Below are 26,800 nucleotides of genomic sequence, written 5' to 3'. Positions count from 1 at the left end.
CTCATTGTATTCTGTATAAGCCCATCAGGGAGTGGCATCTTGGTTTGCATCCACTGCAATTCCCCTCACCAGAATATTATTAGTATTTATTTTTCTTCCTTGCCTGTGTTTTTATATAGGTTTATTATGGCTTACTGTCAGGAGTACATAGAATATAACAACATTTGAATGTCATCATGTATAAAGGCTTTGATTACGATAGGGTGTGCTCGTTTGTTCGTATAAGGTTGGGATAGCAGTTTGGCTGAAGTATTTTCGCCCCGGTAAGACATACCTTGAATCCAGTGTTTTAATCATTGCTCTGAGCCCGTCTTTCTCGACTTTGATTTTCATGCCCCTCTCTCTCCTTTTGCTTTAGAAGTAAGGAGGCAATCAATGGAATGCTGGGGGAATTCATGGTTGTGACATGGCTGCGATTTTATCTGAAAGCACAGTCAAATCTGAGTACTACACTTTCTGCTTTGAATTTCTGGAATGAGAAATGAGTCAAAGCTTGTGTCAAAGATGGTGATGAAGGGACAGAGTAGTTTAAAATCTTCTTTTATTTGATTTAATGAAGAATCCTTGATTATTCTGAAAACACTGAGACGCTTTGCGATTGACAAGAAAAGAAGAATCAGAGGGGTTTGGTTAAGAGCTTGGTATAATTATTAGAATCATCTTCAGTCTGCAGCCTGGCAGGTGTTCTCAAACACGGATCACAGAGTAGTTCCTTCATTTTAATTATAATGATGAGAAAATATTCCTTTTGATATTATTATATATATTCCTATGAGTTTCATAACTGTCAAATTACAAAGGAGGAACCAAACATGTTCAAGTTGAAGAGCAAGATACTCTTTCAAATGAGCTGTTAGATGTGGGAACAAAGGTGACACTACTCATCAAAGAGAAAATACAGGTGCATTACAAATGAAGGACTCCAAATGCTACATTGGACGGGAGGTCGTTCTATGTAAAGCATTCAGCAAGATGACTACCTCTGGGATTATAATACATTTAAATGAATTTTGCTTTTGTCTGTCTGCAGGTGACGCATCAAGCAAACATTCTTGCCAGGCTCTAAGAGATCAGCTGACAGGATTCGTTCAACATAGTTCAAAAGACCATCAATCCAGACTGCCACACTGCAATCTCACTTGGCAATAACTGACTTTCTCTAAGCCCTGGACAAACTCACCGTCTTAAGAAGCACCAACAGAAAAAATTGCCTGCATGACCCTTGTGCAAACAGCTAAAGAGAGGCAGATGGTTGTAGATAATGACTGAGCTGTGTCAAAACTCCTAACCCCCCACTCCCCAGTTGTAAATAGGACGCGCAGTGGGTGAAAAGGACATTTTGCGATGAGATGCAGATAGTAGCCTTTTTAGTAGCCACCATTCCTGGATGTTTGATTAATCACATTGTACCAGCTGACAACACCACCACCCCCATTTTAGTTCATTGCTGGTCACATAACTCTGCTGAAGATTAAAGGCAAAAATGAAAAATTGAGATACTCTCATAGCTTACTGTAGGCTAACCTTGACGCAATCCAACACTGAAGATAATACTTCTCAAAAGATTCTTCATATGTTGAGAATGTAGCATTAATATTAATGTCTAGGAAGCTGTAGTTTCCATGTTGATTACCTTGTAAATCTAGTCAGAACTATGAACACTACCACGGCGAATCAGTCGGACTGCCCTGAGGTGAAGGTCCCTGTCCCTCTCTTCTTCATCATCGGTGTGGTAAGCCTGGCCGAGAACCTGCTGGTCGTGGTGGCCGTCATACGCAACAGGAACCTGCACTCGCCCATGTACTGCTTCATCTGTAGCCTGGCGGCCTTCAACACCATCGCCAGCCTCACCAAGACCTGGGAGAACCTGATGATCATGTTTGCCAACGTGGGACACCTGGAGAAGAAAGGTCACTCTGAGACAAACCTGGACGACGTGATGGACTCCCTGCTGTGTATGTCGTTTGTGGGCTCCATTTTCAGTTTCCTGGCTATTGCTGCAGACCGGTATGTATGTAGCACAGAAATGTTTTACATTTACAGTGTTTCTAAACCATTTATACCTTTAACAGTGTGAGGGATAGATTTTAATGTGATGGTATGAATTTATTTCTAGCACAGTAATCCACCAGAATCCCCATATCAGAGGTATTATGATGCTTAAAGCTATTTGGTTCCATTTCAAATAAAAGATGAAAGTGGCTTCAGTGACTTTAAATGAAACCAGAACCATGGTGGGTATACTCAGGATTTATTTGATCAGTTTACTGCTGTGTTGGCTGTTTTGAACTGATTCTCTGTGGATTGTGGACCCCATAACCAATTATCCTCTGCTCATATTTAAATTCAAAGCCACATGTCTCACTAACTAGGACTCTGGGGAGAATTTAGAAAAGTCTTGAACTCTGGGCTCTAACTCATAGATCCACAGCTTATTAAAAGACCCACTGCTGAATTTTTCTGAATGCTTTACCCCAAGTCATGAACACTTCCCATTCCTGCCATGGTTACCACTTTTAACACAACACATACAATGAAAATTTCACTTAAATATGTATAAATGTATATATATATATATTTTTTTTTTAATAAAAAGAACACTTTATAGTTGCTTATTATGTTCGTCCACAGTTTGGTGCTAGGTAGAAAGTGTGGAGGGATTTTCTCTTTGCTTTGTTGACAAAGCCGGGCGTGCTTTTATTGCATGTGAGCATGACCTATAACGCTAACGCTAACGATATAATAAACTCCATTGAAATGATTCGTAAGTGTTGTCTGTGTACCATTTGCCTATTTTATGTAATCTTATCTTATCTTGGTGCCCCTCAGGTAAACACTGTTAGCTTTGTCTGCACTGTTTCTGTAGTTTGCACCTAGCGCTGTTAATCGTTAACCACCGGCTCAGCCATCGCCATATTGAGTGCTGTTGATACATATGCTTGCAATCTCGTAGCACCTTAAACATGGTAAATATGTGTGTTTATATGTATGTATGTAAGTATGAATGGATGTATGAATTTAATGTAATGTAAAATACTTTTTTTTTACTGCTACTGCTCTGTAAATCCTTTTTTTAGAAACTATTCAATTCAATTTAATTCAATTTCCGTCTACGTAAATGGAGACCTTATTTTGATACAGCCAATAAAATCTTGCATAAAGTGTGATAACATAGGCAGAGCAGTATATATGTATACATATAAATAAAGAGGGAATAAAACGGACATCCCCATTCAAATCAATGTATCAGGATGGTCAGTGGCGGACATTTTTACAAGTACCGTCGCACAAAGCATAGCTGGCTACTTTTAGAAAAACTTCTGTATATACCGACTTTCAGATGACAAAATTATTTGTTTTCACTTCCAGTTACATCACCATCTTCCACGCCCTTCGCTACCACAATATTATGACGATGCGACGCACAAAGGTCATCTTGGGTGTCATCTGGACAACATGCGGGTTGTCTGCCGTGCTCATGGTGAGGTTCTTCGCTTCCAAGTTCATCATGATCTGCTTTGTTGTCTTCTTTGTTGTCTCCCTGGCAATTATCTGCTTCCTCTACGTCTACATGTTCATGCTGGCACGCATCCATGCCAGGAACATCGCGTCTCTGCCCGCCGCCGGCGGTGGGGGGAAGTGCCGGCGTCAGCGGCAGTGGGGCAGCGGCATGAGAGGGGCCCTGACTCTCACCATCCTGTTTGGGGTGTTCGTGGTGTGCTGGGCACCGTTTTTCCTCCACCTCATCATCATCATGGTTTGCCCAGCCAACCCGTACTGTGAGTGTTACCGCTCGCTGTTCCAGCTGCATGTGGTGTTGCTGATGAGCCACGCCTTCATCGATCCGGCCATCTATGCCTTCCGCAGCGCCGAACTCAGACACACCTTCAGGAAGATGCTGCTTTGTTCAGACTGGAAGAGGTGCTCATAGACAAGATCTATTGACTTTTATTTCAGCCTTTGATTTAGTGCATAGTTACCCTTTACCTGCAGACAACAATACACCAGCGGTGGGCCATCAGCGCCAGCAAAGCCTTCTCTGCTGGCCTACACAGAATTATAAAGTTATAGCTATTTTATAATTTAACTATTTTTCATAAATACAATACATGTATTCAAAATATTTTTTCCCATTAGCTTATTATCTCATTGCATAGCTACTGTCTTCCTCAGTTGCGCTACTTCCAGTGTAGCTTGTTTTAAGTAGAGCTTTTATCAGATTTCGCCCCTATGCTGTTTCTAAGTAAAGAAATCTGTGAATCCCTATGCAGTTTAAGTAAATGGGGATGATATTGTTGATTGTCATACTCTTCAACCAATCAGATTTTTAGTTTGACATGTTGGGCGTATTCTTTGACATGCCAGAGCCTTCCAACTGGCCTACAAGTACGTGATTGGTCAGTGGGCTAGCGTGACATGTTGGGCGGTGACAATCCCAATATCTACTGCCTCTGTTGAGCGGACATTTTCAGCGCTCAAACGCATTAAAACGTAGTCAAGAAATACAACTGTGGAGACTCGACTGTCAGCACTGACGTCCATGGCTTCTTACCGGAACTGAACCACAAACGCGGTATTAAACTCTTTGTAATCAAAAAAAGGAGGATGGTCTTTGTCTTCAAATAGTGAACAGCAGCTTGGTAAGTGAACTGCATTTGTTTTAACATCTGCAGTAGCGTTACTACTGTGTTAACTTTCGTTGATAACGATATTAAAAAAAACGACACGTTTTTATATGATTAATATTGTTACCTTCTGATGTGAATAATATTTGAATGGTGGTCGTGAGTGTGTGGCGGAATGCATTTTTTAGCGCCGCAGTTTTGCTGGAATGTGCAGAGCTCTGATGAATTGTGTTATTTGTGTTTTATGTTATTCTACCTGCTTTGTTGTCATATAAATAACAAAGAAATAATATAACCCGTAGCTGTGGTGTCAGAATGAGGTTATTAGGAGGTGATTCAACTGTAGTAGGACAGCACTGAAGGCCCAGGTATAAAATGCACGGCCCGCCACTGCAATACACACACCTGCACCGTCAATGAACAGCTGTGGGTGGTCAAGGATGTCCTGCAGCACAAAGGTTCACACAAGGTCACATTTTCCCACTTGGTATTTGATGACGCCTAAATCAAGGCTACTGCCACCAGAACATTTAATTTCCCTTGAGTTTGAATGACATGTAATTTGTGTTTCCATGCACCTGGGTTATGAGTAGAGAGGATCCCTTTTGTGAAAATATGTCATATTTTCGGGATGGGGAAAAAAAACTAACTCGGAAGGAATCGGAGTTCGGAAATTAAGGTCTAGCGTAAGTTCAGACAGGAAGACTATACACTTGTATGCTTAAGCCCGTAGTTTATTTCTCATACATCTGCCAATCAATCCTCTGGCATGCTCACTCATTATTTATGGTCTCCTTTATCTAATAGCACAGCGACACAATTACATGGTTAGCCTATCATCTTGTTGCTGTCTCTTTTAAATATGATTGTCTCTCTACCTTCAGTACATTTATGCTGCTATTACGCACCCCTCCACCTCCCCATCTCTGCCTAATCTTCGCAGATCCATCGGCTTCATCATCTCATCATTCTATTAGCCTCATCAGCCACCACCAGTGTCTGGATTTATCTTGCTGCTGCTCAGGGCAGACGCCCCTCGATTACAAATCTCCCTAAGAGTAGAGTCCAAGCGCTAAAGACTCTATCAAGACTTTATCATCACATATCATCTGTTAATAATAAACTATTATCTTTTATTTATCTGACTTGTCTCTCCTGATTGAAATGGCTGCAAGGCTGCCTGCTGAACGTAAACATGCGAACAAAAGACGGATCCTTTCTATAGCATAACCCTGCATCTCTGAGTGTTTCTGTGTTTTAAAAAAAAAAAAATATTTGATAACTTGCCATCTTTTTTCTGCCTCGCTGGCTGTCTAACCTTCCACCCCTCACCCAATCATCCGTCTCTCTCAGGACTTGAATGCAATCTCACCCCCCCAAATGTCAAAAATGATCACGTAGGAACATTGCTCATAACCTATTTCACTCAAAGGATGTTATTTATTCACATGGATCATTCATAACCTTGTGACCTCCATTATTCGCAGGGCCACGGTTTACCACAGCTCCTGATGCAAACAATAATGTGAAAACAGCTCACCACTTTACATTTTTGCTTTTATTGCAGACTCAGATAAATAAAAAATAAATAATTTGAAGCAACGTGACCGACACTGGCATCAGCCGTTTCGTTTGAAGCTCACATTTACATCTTTACCATAACTAACATTAACAATGTCCACACAACTGTTAATATGGTCTCACTGTACATAAACCTAGGGCTGAGCATGGGATTAGCATGTGGGCTTCAACCCTGTCCAGTGTCACATCACATTCAGTGTTTTTGCTGCTTCTGTGGGAATGACAACTGTACAACTGTACAATCAACAACAATAAATCACTTTGCATAATTCCACAGATATGTCATGTTGCAGGTATCGTGAGCAAAATGAAAATAACTGTCTTTCTCCAATAAATAAACCTGTAGGGAAAAGAATATCATTGCGTTTTAATAAAAGCAGTTTCCATGTGTGCATATTCATATGCTCTTGTTTTGATCTCACAATTGCGCAGACTTACAATAAGCATGTGTGGAAGCAACGTTAAGGCAATTTACAACACAAAACATCCTTTTAATACTGTGTTTATCATGTTTTTTCCCGAAGTGTCTCGCTGTCTATGTGCATTAAAAAAATGCCATGGATTAGTCTCAAGAAACAAATAATACAAATTGTTTTTCTTTTGTTTTTTTTGGTAATAAATATTACAATGTAACACTGGGAAACAAATGCTTAGAATCTACCACTAAGAAATGATGCAGAACAGCAATTTCAGGCAGATGGTTGCATTCTGTGATAAAGTTCTCTCAAGCTTTTCAGTTGGGAGGTAGGCGCCACCGACACACACTTACAGAAAGCACTGTAAAGCGGTATGTACATTCATTTTTACATTTCAAGTGTAAACTTATTGGCATGGATGCAGTAAGAATTGTCATACATCAGTGAGCACATTGACAGAATAGAGCAGCTATAATTAATATGAAAATACAGACAAGAGAGTGACTCCTTATCCAAACCATAGCATGTGATACATGTTCTGACCAGTTTCATACATGTACGTCAAGCGTAGCCCCGGGGCTGCTCTTTTGAACTGGCTAGGAGGAGTAAATAAAAGTATATAATATGACATTTCCTTTTGCCAGTAGGTGGCGCTATGAGTTATTTCATTTTTTTCAATTGAAGTATGTTCAGGCTTGAAGTAGCATCATGCATAAGAAGTTTTGTGTGGATTGGATAATGTACCTTGGAGTTATAACAACTTCCTTTTTCATGGCCAAAGAGGCAAAATGGCCGCCACGCCACGTCAAGGTTCTTCCACGAAAAACTCTAGCTTTTAATTACTTTTAATCACAAAGGTCTTAAGAGCATCCTGACCAAATTTGAAGTTGATCGCTTAAATTCTCTAGGAGTTCATTAAAGTACGAAGGCTGAAAAATGCAAAAAGTGACAAAAAGCACAACTTCGCGGGTTTACTGTAGCGCCCCCTAGTGGTTGAATGCAACAAAAATCTCTTACAGGATGCGATGTGCACATATGCTGAGAGTTTTGTGATTGTTGGACCAATGGTTGGGAAGTTATGTGTATTGATATTAAGCCACGCCCCTAAGAAGTTTATTGGTCCATATCTTGTCAACGCAAAGAGCTATCAAAAAGCTTTTGATTACGCTGATTTGTTTGTGTTGTTTTCTGTGCATGCTTTGTGCATTCAAGTGTTTTCGTGTTGGAAAATAAAATGCAACCAATCAGATATTTTCCCCAGAGTCTCTGGGGAGAAAATTCACCATCCAGGGTATTTTATGTCCTTGTTAGAATGCCCTGACATTTCAACGTAATGAGAGCATACGTTTGGATTGACAATTTGAGCACATTGCGACGACATTAGGAGATAGTAGCTTAACCTCCCTAGAAATGGTGGCAGTCCCCTTTCCAGTTCATAATGGACAGAAGACAAATGTGCTTGACTGTACACTGTAGAGACTGAAAAGAGCAATGACACAGTTGTCTTCATCCTACAAATTCTGCTATTGGCCTTCTGAGTCTGTCTCTCTTAGTACTTACCCGTCAGAGCGCAGATGTTGGTGCAGGCATTTCTCAGGCTGTAACAACAGATGATCTCCTTAAAAGTCTTCCTCATCTCCTGACTCCTGAAGGCATAGATCAGTGGGTCAATCACCGAGTTGCACATGATGAGGATGAGGTACATGTTGAAGTGGGACATGAAGCACACGCAGTAGAGGTTGCGCGGGCACGATATCATCAGTATCAGGTGAAGGAAGAAGGGAGCCCAGCAGACGATGAAGATCCCCAGCAGGATGGTGAGCGTGATGGCCCCCTTCATGCTGGCCCGCTGGTGGATGGAGTTGTAGCCGGGCAGGGCGGCGATGCGCTTGACGTGGGAACGCGCCAGCATGAACATGTGGCTGTAGAGGGAGGCCATGATGACCAGCATGGCAAAGAACATGGAGACCAGGCATATGATGACAGGGGTGGTGTCTGAGTAGATGATGAAGACGATCCCGCAGCCCGTGCAGAAGGTCCAGATTCCCCCGATGATGCAGCCAGCTCTCCTCACTGTCATGATGTTGTGGTACCTCAGTGCATAGAAGATAGTGACGTACCTGTAGATAATGACATAAATACATTTCTGAGGTAACCTGTACCCTATGGTTTTCTAGCAAGTTTGCCTAGCCAGTGAAAATGTTTAATCATTGGCAGAGACCTTTTAGGTGTCAAGAGGAGTTGAATATATCCCTGTGCAGTCACGGCAGCTTTATGGTTAATCTGTGTCACTTGGTGTTTTGGGCCCTTCAAGTTCTCGGAAACCACAATCTGAGGCAATACACATACAGTAGTATGTACCACTTATTTATTTGAGTTTTAAAGAGGTACTTTAGTAATGCAGGATACTTATGAGAGACAATTGAAAAATTGAAGGAGCAGAGGTCAAGATATTCTGAATTTTTGTCCCTGGAAGGGGCAAACTCCTAAATGGTGAATCCTACATTTCCCAAAAGAAACCAAGATAACCCTGACTATGATATCATCAAAGTTATTTTCCAGACTTGACAAAGCTCCTCCAGAGCCACGGAAGACATTTTACAACGGTATTCACAGGCTGAGCAGTACTAACCACGATGAGTAAACTAATCTCTAAGACTGCTTTCAGAAAGAAACAGGTTATTATATTGTGTTTCTCATTGGGCAAAGATTAGAGAGGTTGTTGATTTCCTGTGGAATTTGAGTAAAATAATTCCTAAAAAAAGCTTGAAAGAAATCCATCCAGCAGTTGTTTGCTGATTACACTGCACAGCCTCTATTGTTAAAAATGTATGTAAGTTGTCTTTACGTAACATTTTCATAAGTCGAACTGAAAGGGAGACCTTGTACCTTGTTTGACGACAAGCAGAGCAATGTAATTATGCACACTGACTCTTTTGAGAGTGTTCTTGTTATACATGGATTTCAATAGATAACAAGAACTAACTTAACTCATTTCTAATTTCACATTTTTGTTACTGTAAACTGCTGTCACCTCTCCCCACCCCCCTTCACACACACTACAATGCAGAACATTTTACTGTGTAAGGTGGATGGTAAAACATAGAAAAGAAGTGTTGAATAAAGATGGTTACATTGATTTCAGCTCCTTAGTGTTTGTTTGGATTAGTTTGGTTGTGGAAAACTAAATTAAAATTCCCACATTAGCAATGGCTTTTGATTATTTTCTCATGCTATACTATATACACACATGTGCATATGCCAATAAGAAAGCTGAATGAAGATGAATCGTCATTTGCTTTCTGTGGGTGTTTTTATAGGAATGTGGATCTTTCAGACCAATTTGAGGAGTGCCTCAGGATGGCATGTTCCACATGTAATCCTAAGTTTGTCATGTAGTGTGGGACTCTGGTGTTGGCTCGATCTCGCCCTGGCTTTGTCTTGACTTGGTCTCAACCCCTCAAAGTTTTGGTCTGCAATCTGGTCTTGGTCAAGACTTAGTCTCAATTTAGGTGGTTTTGTCTACAACACCGTCTCCCTCCATCATTACCTGTCCACAGCGATGGCCAGAAGGCTACACATCGACGCCACAACAGAGATGCAGATCATGGAGTCAAACACATTGTCCATCTGCCGGATGAAGTGTTCCTCCACCACCAGCTGTCTGTTGTTGAGGAGGTAAATGATGATGGTCTCCCAGGCGTTGGACACACTCACCAGCATGTCCGCTACTGCTAGACTGCAACAACCAAACAAGTTAGGTTAAGCTCTGATCCTATGCATAGACATTCACAAACATGTACAGGAGCCCGAAGAGTAGCTGTCCCAGGCCTCCCCCTGCAAGACGACACATTCATATCACAGTGAAAACCAACAATTCAACTACAATGCATTTCTGCACAAAATGCGGTGTCAATACAGAGCGCTAAAATACATTTTAAGCACTCCTATAAATGCAGAAATGTAATATGAATTCCACTTGAATACCAAATGAATTGCACTTTGGAACCGCTGACCTTGCGATTCTCACAAGGCGTATGGAAATTGATCAATGCTCTAACCCCTCTGCCACTACGCAGTACAGCATACTCGAATGGAGAAGGCATTCATGGTCTTAAGGATTGTATAAAGGGGAACTTCTGTGTATATATTGTTGTTCTAACAGAGACTGTACACTGTTTCCCCGACAACAAACCTTATGTTTGGGTCACCAGGGACATCAAAGTCTTCTTAAATGAGAAGAAGAGGATCTTCAGGGACAGGGATGTTGTTATGGTTATACCAAGGAAGGCCTTTCATTTACACTATGTTCAATTGTATGATTATTTATAGTAGAAGGACGTTTTTGAAAAATAAGAAACTTTTCTTTATACTTACTGCCAGGGTCCAGTTCTGACAGTGCTTTTCTACTATGCCCAGCTGTTGCTGTAGTCCTTTTTCAGTAGGAGAATTTAGAACCACGTCACCAGCACAAAACAGAGACATCACCTCTCCATCTAGGAGGGAGAGGCCAGGGGCAGCATATTGATCCAACAATGGCAAGTTCATTTATATACCTATAAAGTCTGACTTAAATTGTAACCTTGACGAACTAAAAAATTCAGTTTTTGTCTCTCACTCCCCCCCTAAAAGGATAACATTTAGAATTTTTGATGGTTCAGACTTCGGGACAGTTCGGAACAAACTATTTTTCTATTCTCTATTTAAACTTTGTAAATGGGTTTAGTGACAGATAATATTATTGTATGCAATATAAGCAATACAAATGTTGATTTTTCTAAAAAGGAAACCAATTAGTTGGTCCGTGTTATTTTCTCTTTTGTATATTAACTATTAATATATAATAAAGCAAAGATATTCATATCCGATTACTCGATTCATCAATGGAATATTTGGTAGAACATAACAATTAAAATGTTCTCAACTTTCACCTTTCACCGCTCCAATGTCTTGATATAATGACAGTTTATGACCAGTGTTACTGGTTACTGCTGGGAGGTAGGGAGACACATGACTTTAAAGGCATTGTGTGGGTCTTTTAGGGGTTTGCTCCTGTTGGTGACAGTGAGTATGGTGAAGTAGCATGAGGATCATTATAGGAAGATGGGTTGTAGGCATTTTTGGACCTCCTATTTCAGACCAGATATGCTCCCAGTACAAGAGGAATCATGAGTAACGTGTAAAGTGTACTGTGATTGGTCAACATTGAATACATGAGCCAATGAGGCACCAGCAACAAACATTTAAAAAAACCTGTAATCCATTTAAACAACAGAGAAAACAAAACATAAACACAATTTGGAATAAAACACTGACAAACGGGCCGACAGTGAAGTCCAGAAGTTAACTCATGACCACATATCCACTAAGCCAAAGAACCGGTGTGAGCCGCTGCTCAGCGAGCTAACCCAGGAGCACTAGGGCTAACCCAGCAGTACAAAGGCTTACCCGATAGCACAAAACACACCCACTGAGCCAATGAACTAGTGTGAGCCGCTGCTCTGCGAGCTAACCCAGTAGCAGAAAGGCTAATCCAGTTGCACAATAGCTAGCTCTGCAGCACAAAACACAAACGCTAAGCTAATTGACACTGAAGCCAATTCTAACTGAATCAGGTACTTTTGCGACAGCTGTTTTATTTAATTGTGGCATGTAACAAAGTGGCTTATTTATTCTTATATTATATACATCTTAAGAAAAGCTAAGACAGCTTGTAGTGAATGCAGCGATCTTCCAGCTGGAGATGTGTGAAGCTGAGTTCATTGTCAAGGGTGATTCCAAGATACTCTCCACCATCTCAACTGGCTCACTGTTGATGGAGCTGTGGCAGTGGGTTTATTGCAGGTCATGGTGACATAGAGAAAGATAGCAATGCTCTCATTCTACAGTAACCCTCTCTTTCTCTCCTCTGTCACTCCATGTAGATACACTCTAGTCGCTTCAGAGAAATCATTAAAAAACACATAAATGGAAGCGTAACCTTTGCTGACCAAAAAACTCTACAGTGCACCTGAATGTCTGCTCTGTCTCCAAACCCGCTGCTGGCGTGTCAGCTGAGACTCTTTAGATTTGGTTTTGAGCAGGGGATTAAATCTGTCACATCATGAGACTCTGTTTATGAGCGCCAGCGTCTCTTTTCAATTGTTCCCATTGAGGAGAGTGTGTCCATGACTCTTCCTAGCGCTTCTAGTTGAAAAAATCTCAGAACTTTTCAAAGACAGAGCCCTGCCAGTGAACGTGTCCACTATGTGGACACTCAGTCTGACTGGTGTTGATGTCAAAACTGAGGTGCAAGTCATGTTTGAATCCCATTGGGTGCAGTCATCAAATTGGTGACTTGTGACTCAATCCAACTGATGTCTTTTGTCATGAATCCAAATGTCTGCAGGACAATCACATGTATATAAAACAGAAAAAGCAAAGTGTGTTTCCACTAACTAGAATTATGTATAAACTAAGCAGAGATTGTAAGAATCTCAGAAAGGCCTCAGGCGGACCATATGGCATTTTATTTTTTCACTTTTAATTTGTGATTTATGACCAGATTTATGACCAGTTTCCTCTGGCAACACATACTGTGTGCTATTTTTGTAAGTGAAATGAATAGGCAGAGACAGACACAATATTTAAAAAATCAGTTTCTGTCAAGTTCCAGATGTGCAAATTATCTTCACTTTTAGAAATAAGGCCACTTTGACACCTCTGAACTTTACTGTCTAAATTAACTTTAATTTGCATATGTGATGCTTTCATTCAGTTCTTCTTCAGAAATGTGCATAAAACATATGATAACACAATATAAAATGAGATGATCGGGGCCTTAAGGTGTCACCTGCATTATAAGTTATCTTGTAGATGTGCCTGAGGCCTTTATTGTTTCCCTTTATGTTTTTCATACATTGGGCATAATCCTAAATGAAGTTGTGGTTTATTATATCGCAGCATTACTACAACTGGAAGTATCACACCAAGTTATAGGATAAACACTGAAGAATAGCAAAAGTTTGATAAACTACTGCTGCACTGTTTGTAGCTACTACTATAAAAAATAATGCACAATAATGTGTATACATAACCCATGTAATCAATTCATATGTAATCCACGTAATCGTGAGCTAGGACAGATAGCGTAGCAAAAAGAACCAGAAGACAATGTTGACTTATTTGTCAAGAAACTTCTCTACTGAAGTGAAGCCACTTCTGTAGTTATTTTAACCCAAACCACCATCTTTTCCTAAACCTAACCAAGTAGTTTTGTTTCCTAAACACTGCAGGGGTTTGTGCAGATACACCGATCGCTTGTGTTGCTGGACATTTGTAGGAAAATTCACGAATAAAACCTAAATAACTTCTAGTAAGATATTGTACAAGTCATATGAGGATTAGTTCAATCCTGCTGCGCTGGTATATTTATGGGAACATGTACCAGCATGGAATCTATTAAGATTGTTTTTAGTCTATTACATTATATATTCCATGGAGTGTGTTCAACAGCTGAACCGTTTACCTGCAGACGAAGAAGTACATGGGTGAGTGGAGGTTCTTGTTCTTCACTATGGCTGTGATGACCAGGATGTTCTCCAGCAGGGAGATGATACCCAGGATCAGAAAGACCTGGGGAGAGCAGAATACTGTGTAAGAGAGAAGAATTGAACGAGTGGAGATCAGCAGAATAGTAGGGTGGCCTGAAATAGAGTATGTGTCCCAATCCGGGCGTTGTTTTAGTTTTTTCCTGAAGTATTTTACACATCAGAACTTTGAAACTATTAAAAAGAATCAATACGAGAGGGCCAAGTCAATGTAGAGTAACACGGTAAGAAATACAGGAGAAAGGTGTAGTAATAGTGAGTAGGTAATTGGGTGTAGCAGAAAATAATGTAGTACAGTAGAGCACTGTATTGAAAAACAGAATATCTCTTTTTTTCACGCACTGGTCAATGTTGAGATTTTGTGCTATTTAGCTTTCAAAACAATTATTCTTTCAGACTAGTGGAGAGAAAAAACATCCCAAATACACACTTAGGTGTTTATTTTACTTCTTTGTCTGTTTGCGTCTGTAGAATTCTCCCCAAATGCACCAGAAGTTACCATTAAATAATGCTTAATTTGCATAGTTTATTATAACCTATAGAAAACTTGATTGATTCACAGCCTGATTTATACAACAATGACTTCTAAAACATGGCCACATTTTGTATATTTGTTATGGCTGTTGACAGTATTTTCTGATTTATGGAGTGATACAGAGATATATCCAAAATTCTATTATAACATTTGACTGTAATATGTCAACAACATGACACAAGAATTTTAAATGTCTTTATTCAATGTTCAGATTTGGGTTTTGGACATGTATGCAAATTAGCACATATTTGATAAGATCGTTTGCAATTTTAAGTTCGGAAAATTGTACTACAAAAGGAATTGCCTGTCATGTTGTCATGTTTTCAAGTTTAATTATAATATCTATAGGTTAAAGTTTTGACCGTATTCACCAGTAGTGTCTCCCCTGAATTTACATTAAAAGAAAAATATCTATTTCGGTGATCAGTACCATGTGTACTGTTTACCTCTATAGCGATGTGGACCTGCTCGCATGCTGCAGGTTTGGAAGTGCTGGTCTTGTCTGGATGCAGCGGGGGGGTGAGGGTGTAGTTCTGGTGGTAGTAGGAGTAAGCCACGGTGAAGTTACCCAGCAGCAACTCCTCTTGGTAGGAGGACTCAGACAGATTCATCCCTGCTGTGGCTCTGTCCAGATCACTGCTGCTCTTTTGTGGATGCCATCTTTCAAGCAGGCTGCAAAAAAAAACACATGTCAATGTGAGACAGTGTCATATTTAGTTTTGACTGCAGCTCAGATAAAACATGGAAGTGTCTGAAAACTTGCAATATCTCTACTGACCAGCAGGAGACAACTCCTCCGGTTGCATAAAGAAGTCAGATTGTATAGAAGTCTATGAGAAAATGACTCAACTGGCCCTTTCTTAGCTGTTGTAAGAGTAGCATACTTCAGGTGAATGCGTTGGCAGCAGAGCAGAAGAGTTTGTGCAGAAATAAAAGCTGCAGCTCCTCAACCCCAACAGAGGTCTCCTGTGATGTGTTTTCTGGCTGGAGAACATTACATTACAGTCATTTATCAGATGCTTTTATCCAAAGCAACTTACGATTCAGATTCTATTACACCGTAGGCACAGCTACAGGGGTTAAGTGTCTTGCTCAAGGACACATCGAGACGCGACTAGCGGAGCTGGGGATCAAACTGCCGATCCTTTGATTGAAGAACGGCCCTGCTTTCCACTTAGCCACGTCGCCCCAACAACAAACAAAACTACATTGTCTTCCCTGTGTTTTCTGTCCACAGTCGGGAAGCCAAAGCATGTTGGTTTGTCCATTCTGGGTTACTGTAGAGCAGCGGTTCTCAACCTTTTTTCAGTGATGTACCCCCTGTGAAATATTTTTTCAGCCAAGTACCCCCTAACCAGCGCAAAGCATTTCGGCTGAAAAAAAGATCATCAGTGTCTGATCTATTAAACTGTCAACACTGAAGATTGCATTGTTTAGTTCAGGGGTCGGCAACCTTTACTATCCAAAGAGACATTTTGTCCTATTTTCCACCAAATAAAATTTGTCTGGTGCTGCAAAAGATATTTGATGTCACAGTTTATAAAGTTTTATATATAGTTATATTATATATACAAACACTATAGTTTGTTGTATTTATGAAATTATAGAACAAGAATAAAGACACTTGTTGACATGTTATTGCTATTTTACCTGTTACAACAATATCAAACTCTTAGGAGAGTTTGCTGCAGCAGCAGAGGAATATGGGGTCAGATCAGTCTCAATAATTGCAAATGCACACAGAAAGACTCACAAATACAAACAGAAAGATTCAAAAATGCGCACAGAACAATCCACAAATATATTCGATTTACAAATACACACAGAAGGATTTACAAATACATTTGATTCACAAATGCATGCAGAACGATTCACAAATACATTCCAATGCACAATCTACAGTAACCCAGAATGGACAAACCAACATGCTGCGCATTTGTGAGTCTTTCTGTGGGCATTTGCAATTATTGAGACTGATCTGGCCCCATAGAGGAATCACTCTTTTTCGCTCATCTCCAGCGTGATACTTTCCAGCTAATGTTGTGTGCTTGTTCTGGAAGCGTCTTTCAACGTTACATTTTTTGTTGTTTGCAAATTTCTCGCCACATATCAAGCATACAGGTAAGCCAGCATCGTTAGCAGTGAAAGCAAATTAATACGTCCACGCAGAATTAAACTCTCCATTTTCCTCCGTGACTTTTCTGCTTTTCGAATTATGCATTGATAGTTTACTGAGGGCGGGGGTCTGCAAATCATGATAAGGTAGCGTTAGGGAAAGGTGACAGCGACGTAAGATACAAGTGGCGGGTCGCGTAGCGCGGCCATTTTTGAAAATATTACTATTTTCAAAACATGGTTCGAATCCAGGTTGATGCGATCTTTCCACAAATATATTTTCTTCTATTTATTTCTTTATACGTGGCTGTGATGTAGTGCTCAATTATACAATCGTAATCCCTGCAATATATATGAAATGTGAATTTTAGATCTCCAGCAATATGTTTGTGAATGTGTGACGAATCTGGCAACAGAGGCAGAAAACAGCTGCTGCTGTTTCACGAACACAACGCATGCACGGAAGGGAAACCATGTAGGTTTGACAACCAGTAGGACCGGCACCCACTGCATGCCCCGTGTAAGTGAATAGTCACGTGATATTTATTAAATAAATATTTTTCAAGGATTTTTGAATGGATGCTAATTTTAAATCTATTTAAAAAAAATCTCACGTACCCCCTGGAGTGCCTTCACGTACCCCCAGGTGTATGCGTACCCCGATTTGAGAACCACTGCTGTAGAGACATAGCGGCCGGCTCGGTAAAGAGGACCCCATCCGTATGCAGATACAGAACGTCTGAGAGCCTTACTCCATTATAATCCATTATATTTTGATATTTTGAATCGTTACCTGGTGCCCGAATACGTGTTTACATAAATAAAGACATTTACACACTGCGTTCAAATTATGTGCCATTATACGTCAGTGAGTCTCATCTGAAACAAAATCAAAAAAAGCACTGAAGTTTGTTCTCGACGTTCCATTTTTGGTCGTGACACACTGCGAATGGGACACAAGGAAGCCTCAGTGTCCTGGCCTCAGCTGACGAGTTAAACCCTAAATAGCTTTAAAGGAATACTTCTCCCACACAATGAGCATTTGTGTATCAATTAATCACCCCATGTTTTTCTCAGTGTTTGGGAGGAAGTGAGCATAGCATTGGATAAATAAGACTTGGATGATACGGCACGAGTTGTGTGAGAGACTGTAAACAGCTTTTTTTTACACATTTTTGCTGTTGATGAAATGCGACTCCCATTTACAGCTACTTCAATTCGTCAAGACCTTTTCTTTTTCTTTGTTCACCGTCGAGGCAAGGTAACACGGGGTGAGTAATAGATTCACAAATGCTAATTTTGTGGGTGACCTATTCCCTTAACTATTAGAGTTGTTTATTTGTTTGCACAGGGATTGTATAAACTTTTTTACTTAAAAAATTCTCCAGTCATGTGGTGCATGTGACAGTTTCCAGGACAGGAGCTGCTGCTGAAAGCTGATAAAAAAAAACATCAAGAGTGGAAAGCCAACACAAAGCCATCCAAGCACAAGTTGAGCGCTTAACTTAATTCTCCATTATGCCCACCATAACCTGTCTGTCTCAAGTGAGCAGAATGCAATTATCCAAATCCCATTACAAAGTTACACGAGCAGTACATTAGTTACAGTAATTAACCTTTGCTGCATGGCCTAATGACAAAGCCAGTATGTTTGAGTAGTTATGACAAGATGCCTCTGTTATGTATGCACTTTGAACACAATAATTGCAGGAAGTATGAATCCTATCAGCATAATTGGAATTACATTTTTCCCGGCACTAATTGACACAGAAGTTATCTTAAGCTGTTTCAAAGACGAGAAGTCAAAACTCAAAGGTATAATTTATTTGCAAGTGCCGATGATGTTCAAATCCTAGTAGAGCGATTACATTTCATTATTTATTTAGCTATAGGCGAGTCTTTTCAGAGTGTATAAACAGTTTATCACATCCATTTATTATCTTTTAATATTAGTATCACATGATGTTCTTCCCAAATATACAGAACATGTCACAAGATCTGTCTCGTTGGAATGACTGCTATCCTACTTGTTGATGTTACCCATATATGATTCTGAGTGATGGAAGGAAAAGAACGTTATTGGCCGTTTGTCAAACTCTCTCTGGAATTATATCTAAGAAGCTCCTAATCCAACATTTCAAGCAACAAGCACAGCAAATTAAAGTCATGTGATACTTAAAAATGGAAAAGAAAATGCATCCTCTTTTTTCAAAAAAGTGAAAATAAAAGAAGTGTTAATTTAGACATTGCGCTGTAGTTCAGACTGGATGAGATCACAGTATCAAAGAAAACTTGTCAGCTTTAGACAGAGTTATGAATTAAGACGTAGCACAGCAGAGGATTTGTTGCATTACCAGGACTGGATGGATTATATTTTTTGAGAGACCAGTATTAACATTTCTTAACATTATCCCCTTTTGAGTCCTTTATTAGGTGCCAATGAGTCTGATTATAGCTTTATTTTAATTATATATTTTTACTCACAATATAGCTACTTAAAATGAACTGAGACAAAATTAAAATTTGTAGCAAAATCTAAATGTATACAGTATGACAGCTGGGAATCTGCGACTTCGGTGAAGTCAGTCCATTTTATGAGTGACATCACCTACCGCAGGAGTCGGAGTCATCAACCTCCTTTTGATGTAAAAATACTTTTCCTGACATATATTTGGCAAAAAAAAAAAGTTCATGTTACATTTTATGTTTACATTTTCATTGAGCTGTGACAAAACAGGTTGGGAGGTACAGCGCTATTGTGTTGTATGTATTATCCATGGAAAGAAAAGGTCAGTGGGGGAACAGCTATGGTAGGACGTTTTTGTGATGTTTTAAAACAGGTCTTCACCTCAAGCATGGAACTAAATATATACGTTCGGTGTAATACTTAAAATCTCACAAATAAAGATGGAAACTGATCAAGAGCAACACGACTCTGCCTGTGGCGGGGGTCTGCCTTTGTGGAATTGTATGCATTTGTGCCCAGGGGCCCATCCTCTTATAAGTAATTCATCCTCAGATGATGCAAAAAAGCAGTAGCTGCAAGTCATAACAGCATGACACCAACTCTTTGAAATATTAACCGAACAAACTCAGCTACCAAGAAGACATATGAGGGGTTGCTTTGTTTTTTGTCAGTGTAAACTTATGAATCCCCTCCAGTAACATTTTGTAAACTTTTCAAATTCATATGACTTCATAGAGCATGCTGGCAGATGTCAAAGCATTTTGTTCATTCTAAAATTGTATTCCACGCCGATTCATTTCAAGAAAAACACTGTGACGAAACCAATTTTCCTAATGGTTTGTTTCAAATGCTTCTGGCTGCGTAAAAGAGGGCTCTCAGTTTGTAATGGAAACATACATAGAAATCTACCCCCTGGCATTTTTGTTGTAGCCAGGTCAACAACACGGCCCATTATGGACATATACTTCTTCATTTAATTCTGCAGATGGTGGCCACCTGTACTCTCTGCTGTGACGTGTCTACACATCTCGCTATCCGTTTCCTGCTCCTGTGATCTGACTTGTGTTGCTGTTTGAGGATGTGATGTCAGAGACCGTGGGATGTGTGGCTGCTCCCATGTGAAGATGCACGCTATCATACTGCATATATTGTGCTCTCAGTTACAATCAATGTCACATACCTAAGCACCATTCACTCTGGCCGGGACCTTGTAACTGTCACAAATCAGAATGGAAGACTGCACCTCGGTCATAAAGATCAAGAGGAGAGACATCTTGAAGCTTCTGACAGCTAATTATTGTCAGACTTCGAAGGTCTGCCATTGATCATTAACGCACACTATCAAAACAGGTTCTAAAAGGAACATGTGGACATGTTTCTTTTGTTTTGAACTGTTAAATTGTGACGTAAGAGCTTATATAACTATGCTCTCAGCCCACGCATGCAGACTTTTTATTATTGTGAATGAGAAAGCTCACGTTGTGGAATAAAATAGAACTCATGAATAGCGGTTACATTTATGAGCCTATTTTGGGGTTAATTTCAATGGGAATTGAAATCCAAAAAAAACAACAGAGGATCCCAGCTGTAGGTTTGTGTTTGATGTTACCCTGCATTATTCATTCAGATAGCAGGAAATCATCAATTATGCACAGCACAACACATGCAATTAAACACAATCACTTGGAAAAATTAATCAGACCAAAGGAACAACTTGTGAGCATGGGCTGTTTGCACATCTACCACAATACAGTATATGAAAGGAAATGAGGTAAGTGCTGTATATTTCCTCAACAAACCGGCATGTTATATGGTACAGTCAAAATGTGGAGTTAAACTAACAAGCCAATGGTATGATGTTCGTAGTGTGTCCTATTTTACTCGTTATGATCCATTCATGATGGGAATATTAACAAGCATATGAATGACAATGAATAAACCATCTAGCCGCTGTGAGTGTGATCTGCAGTTATCAGGGTGTTGTTAGGATTCTTCTCATGACTTTGCTTTATTGTGACATAAGAATGTACTAAGATGGAGCCCCGACTGACTAAATGTAATGAAAGGTTATCAGAGTGAAGAACATAACTGGAGTGTAATAAATATATACTTTTACTTTAAAGTCCAATTAGTAGGTAAAGAAAAATAAAGTAGCAATTATTCGATACAATTGATTTAAAACGTTGGACTTTATTTTTCTATTTATCTTTTAAATTTCCTAGTCTGTTTTGCAAAATATGTCTTTTATATTTCCAGTTTTCCTAATGCTGATGATAAGAAGCTAAGCTTTACCATGAAGGGCAAGGGCCCAACTCTGGACATTTGGTCCAGAGTTGGAGTGTTTTTTTGAGTCATCAATAGGACTGTGTAACTATAGGCAAGGCGCCAACCTTCGGGTCTGAAAAGTGAAGCCAAAGCAGAAGCGACTTAAAGTTGCATTCTTTCTAATGGCCATCTGGGGCGACTGACCCAGACTGAAATTACCCTACTTCTCACTTGATTTATTACGTCTTCTGCAATACAGCATGATGTTCATTTAGTAAATTATGGTCCATTTAGAGTCAAATAGACCATAAAACAGGGTATGCTTTAGGTTGGGGCTAACTTGTGATTGACAGGTCGCTACCACGGTGTGGTCTGCTCTGGGAGTTGTCCGTGTTTTCATCTTAGAACTTTAATCCTTTCACAGTGTGTTTTCAGTTCATGAAAGTTAATGTAACATTATGGTCACCTAAAATGTTTTATTCAGCATTCAGTTGTACTTTGCTCCACCCTCTCTGTCTTTTTGTTGCAAAAACCAAGCTGGCGACGGCCAGAAACCAAGATGCCGAAATTGAGGTTTCAAAACGGCAGTCGACAAAACAATGGCTGACATCACAGTGACTAGGTCTGCCCACAGAAGAGCTTGGGCCAACCCACGGGGGACCCACATGGGATTAGTGTGGGTTTGACCCTGCCCACACCTTCCCACAGTAAACCCACACCTTCCCACAGTTCGCAAGCTCGGCCGTTTGTTGGGTACGTCCACTCTTTATATACAGTCTATGCTATAGGCTTAACAGAAAATACATATACACACTGAGCATCAGCCTTTTCAGCAAGGTACCACTCTGAAGCTATATCAATGTACGCCAGTCAGTGCATGTCATTTTATCATCAACATTATATTAACCCCTGCATCAGCAGCTAAAGCCCTTTAGCCTGCAAGCTAACACTAGAGAAGAAAGCTAGTGATGCTGAGTTTGGTAGCATGTGTAATTTAGTTACTTGTTGTGACAGCAACAGAATTATATTGGGGACTCTCCTGACAGTCATCTGAAGGCAGCAGGTATCTGTTCTATCTGTAGTCTAACTGGAGTGATGTTGCACACTATAAAGCCACAATGACGCAAAGCAGATCTGCTGGTTTAATTTTTGGCAACCAGCATCAGCACGTCGTAAAATAACCACAGAACACCCCGTGCTTATGCGCACATCAAACGTGTCGTTTAGATTAATTATTCTACACAGTGTCTTCTGTACATCAAAAGGCATGTTGGAGACTGACACATAAAAAACAGTTCAGTCACAAAGCCCCACTAAAAATTGTGAATCACTTAAAACTTTTTGCTCCGCTTATAACTCCTCCAGGGCTGTTCTTTCTGATCTCACCCCGTGCCCAAGTGTACCACAGGGACACCAAGGGAGCCTGGCAACAAAATCAACAAAAGTCTGTTTGGCAATTTCCCGACGCACTTTGGAGGTCGCACTTTGTAGGTCGCACTTTGTATCTACCTGGCCCATAGACTGTATATAAGAAGTGGACATAGTCATTGTGATGTCACCCATTGGTTTGTGGACTGTTATGAAGCCTAGAGTTTGCAGATTTTGCCGTCGCCATTCTTTTGCAACCGGAAGTTACCATATTTGGAATAGGGAAAAGTGACGTAGTGATGCCGTATACGTCTTTGATGGCGCCCTAAAGTATACTCTGCTTTATGGTCTATTTGACTCTAAATGGACCATAATTTACTAATTGAAAATCATGCAGCATTGAAGAAGACTTGAAACTAGAGATTGAGACCATAAACTCTTGTTTACAATGTGTTACTGAGGTAATAAATCAAGTGAGAAGTAGAGTCATTTTCTCATAGACTTCTATAAACCAGACTTCTTTTTGTAACTGGAGGAGTCGCCTCCTGATGGTCAGTAGAGAGAATGCAAGTTTTAAGACACTTCCGCATCGGCTTGACTCAGCAGAACCGAGCATGTGTAAAACTGACAATTGAAATAATGCTCTGACAATAAAGGCATAAGGTGTCTGGGAACTTTTACAGTTAGTAGCGCGAGCTAGCTAACTTTGTTAGCGTTAGCTTGCCAACTTTTGCTACTGTTTCAAGACTTTTATAAATATATATGATGCTACAACAATATGCAATGTATGAATGTTATACGCTGCTTTCCATTTGAACTGGGAAGTTGGAATTTCTGAGTTCCCAGTCGGAAATTTCAACTGGAAAGCCGATTCAGACTCGGAAAGTCGGAGGAACCCCATTTATGAAGGCAAATCATTGTCAAAATCCGAGAGCGCAAATGAGATCCATGTGCGCGCGAAAATCAAACAGCCGCCAGAGATGGGCAAAGATACATCAAAATGTATTTTGATACAAAATACCCCCAAATAAATGTATTACAACAAAATACAAAATACTGGTGCCAGAAAATGTAACAAAATACATGTATTTTGTATTTAAAATATAGGAAATACTTTTTTCTGGATTTTCTGTTTTCTCACAATTTGGTATAGCAGAGCATTCAGGTTTGGGCTATAATGTACACAAAGCTCTGGTGAACCCCACAACAAGGAAGAACAGTCACAGAATGTCAGTGTAACTAAGCAAAGCTATTGAAAGACAACAACTTGATTGATTATGTATATATATATATATATATTTTTATTAATGGGACTTAACAGCCCATAAACTTTGGCTTTGTATCAACAAGAAAATATTCATCACATATGACTTACAAGCTCCCAATCTCCCTCTTCCTATAGCTAGCTACTCGACTGATAAGTTAACTTGCTAAACACTGGCTATGCACTAGCCTACACAGCATGCTAGCGTCATTAGCATGTTAGCATCGATCGCTAGCTTGATATTATAACCATCACCATGTATATACAATAGGCTATGTAGCCAGACCCAGCATAAGTTATACATCAAGCTAGTTGACATCTGTCACACTCAGATACAATATTTAACTTGACAGACAATCCGTTGAACTTGAAGATCTGAAGACTGAACTTGTGAACTGTTTCGTGGAGAAAGTATTTTGAGTATTTTATTACAAAATTACTCCACTCTAAAGTATTTTGTTACAAATTACATTAGATTTTTAATCGGCCCTATCAAATACAAATTACAAAATACTCAAAAGTAATTAAAATACGTATTTCAAATACAAGTAATAGAAATACTGCCCATCTCTGACAGCCGCATGCATATTTTACTTTGACGAGCGCTTTTATATCACTCCGCGAGCAAAAGTCTGTCCCGCGCGAGCAAAATTCACTCTTGCGAGAGCAAAAGTCGCTCGAGCAGCTTAAACCTGCTCACTCGCGAAATTTTATTCTGCTCGCTCTCGAGTCTTTTTTCTGCTCGCTCGCAAGTAGTTTTTCTTTTTGACAGTAAGTGGGCGGACCCAGTCTCCCTTGTATCTCTACATCTAATTGGTTACAAACCTCGTCTTTGGATTATACATTTTTTTATTTCTTTTTACGCTTCATTTTACTTGTTTAACTAAAGGTAGCCTATTATTTTATGTATTCAATATTGATTGGTATTGAAATATGATCTGATATACCTTTGATACATTTTGTCCGTTTTGGGGCTCCATATACTACTATCTATAAAAGCCTATATAATTGCAAGTGTATCTACTTGACATTTTATTCTCCAATTTGCTCAAATTGAAGTACAGTCCTGCTGAATGCATTTTGTCTGTCAGGATTTTAAAAGCTCACAGTATAGCAGAGAGCGCTGAGCTGAGCCTCCTCTCACACTGATCTGCGTGGGCAGCATAAAGCTGATCCACCACATCCATCGAATCTCAATCTGCAGCCAATCTCATGATGTGACTGTATCCAATGACAATGACACAGACGATAGCAAAACATTATGTTCATAATCACCTCTTCAAAGGTTGCCATGGCTACACTATCAAACACAGTATTAAACAACATTTACTTTTTCTCCGAGACGCAGCGATGCAGACATTTTTGATAGGTGTGTCCAGAAGGGGCTACAGAAAGTCCTGAGGAATCTATAACTGATATTCAGTAATTATGTTGTGCTGTTGTAGTATATAGGCTCGTTGAAAACTATTTTGTTGCCACCAACAGCAACTTGGATGCAATTATCAACAACAAAATAACTACATATAATGTCAACATTTCCACAAAGATATGACAAAAAATAACAAACTAGGACCGAGGAGTGCACAACATGGATACAAATTCTGTAATCTTACATCATGATACCATCATATATGATATTTCCTTGAAACCCATTAGTGAAACGGTTATTAACAGAATACCAGATAGTAATGTGTGTTGTTGGCTCATCTTTTGGATTAACTACCTGACAAATTAAGGTTGCTGGAGACCCACATTGAACCGATGCCATTCTGTTCCTTGCAGCTGTTTTCCAATACGTTCTGTTCAAAGCCAGCTGAGTCCTATGAGTCACTATTTACATGAGCTATAATAAACGGACTTGCCACACATCTCTTCTTCCGCAAATGCCACAGAGAAGCGCACATACTTGTCACAACGAACATCAAATAAACGAGCTGAAATGAGGCGAGTTTTTGTTCCCCCAGCAGGGGATGTGTTTATCAGGAGCCAGATTCAGGTCAGCGCCTACAAAGCCAGCTCCTCGTCTCGCACAGAGTGATGCTCACTGCTGTTGCTTTGCCACTGTGGTGACTAATCTTTGTGAGGAAATTATATTTTCTGAAGACTGTTATCACAGTGACAATTAGACCGAGCAGGGAAAGTGTTTCCTGCACAATGGGGATGGCATTTGTAAGATTTTCCTAATAAATGAGGGGTCTCTTACTTTTCACTGTGTCACTCATTTGCACAATCAGACTGTGTGGTACATTAGCACATGCTGCACAGCTTCGAGTCAATCACACACAAAAAGCTATTAAAACTGTTTTATACCCCATTTGAATCATTGTTGTTGGTTACGAGAGTAAGACGTGCAAAATAGCCTTATGATGATGTGGGGATTTATAAGTTTACAATAAAATTCATACAAATATAGTATGATTTATAGGTTTATATCATGCTGTTAGTAGTTGATCTTGACATATTATTCTGGTCAAACAGATTCCCCAAACAAAAAGTAGAAAATAAACAAGAAAAAAACCTTAGAAATATCATGCAGCTGCCACATGTTCAGCCATGTTCCCCAGAAAGAGACAAG

General features: G+C 39.8%; 2 protein-coding genes across 2 annotated transcripts; one reads left to right on the top strand and one right to left on the bottom strand.

The window, feature by feature from the left end:
* Window positions 1–1,654: 1,654 nt before the first annotated feature.
* Window positions 1,655–3,931, top strand: mc2r (melanocortin 2 receptor; the record flags this gene model as incomplete). The annotated part of the gene is made up of 2 exons (XM_079164594.1): window positions 1,655–2,007; window positions 3,370–3,931. 2 exons carry the CDS (start codon window positions 1,655–1,657, stop codon window positions 3,929–3,931), a joined length of 915 nt encoding a protein of 304 aa, XP_079020720.1.
* A 4,240-nt stretch (window positions 3,932–8,171) lies between these two features.
* mc5ra (melanocortin 5a receptor) lies at window positions 8,172–15,360 on the bottom strand (the record flags this gene model as incomplete). Its single annotated transcript, XM_079164595.1, has 4 exons — window positions 15,193–15,360; window positions 14,130–14,236; window positions 10,173–10,361; window positions 8,172–8,742 (listed from the first exon to the last, which is right to left on the bottom strand). The coding sequence occupies exons 1-4, from the start codon at window positions 15,355–15,357 to the stop codon at window positions 8,172–8,174; spliced, it is 1,032 nt and encodes a 343-aa protein (XP_079020721.1). The 5' UTR covers window positions 15,358–15,360.
* Between the last annotated feature and the right edge of the window lie 11,440 nt (window positions 15,361–26,800).

Source organism: Pholis gunnellus (assembly GCF_910591455.1).
Source record: "Pholis gunnellus genome assembly, chromosome: 8".
Lineage (NCBI taxonomy): Eukaryota > Metazoa > Chordata > Actinopteri > Perciformes > Pholidae > Pholis > Pholis gunnellus.
The sequence above is the reverse complement of the archived record's forward strand: the minus strand, read 5'-3'. Positions and strand labels throughout refer to the sequence as shown.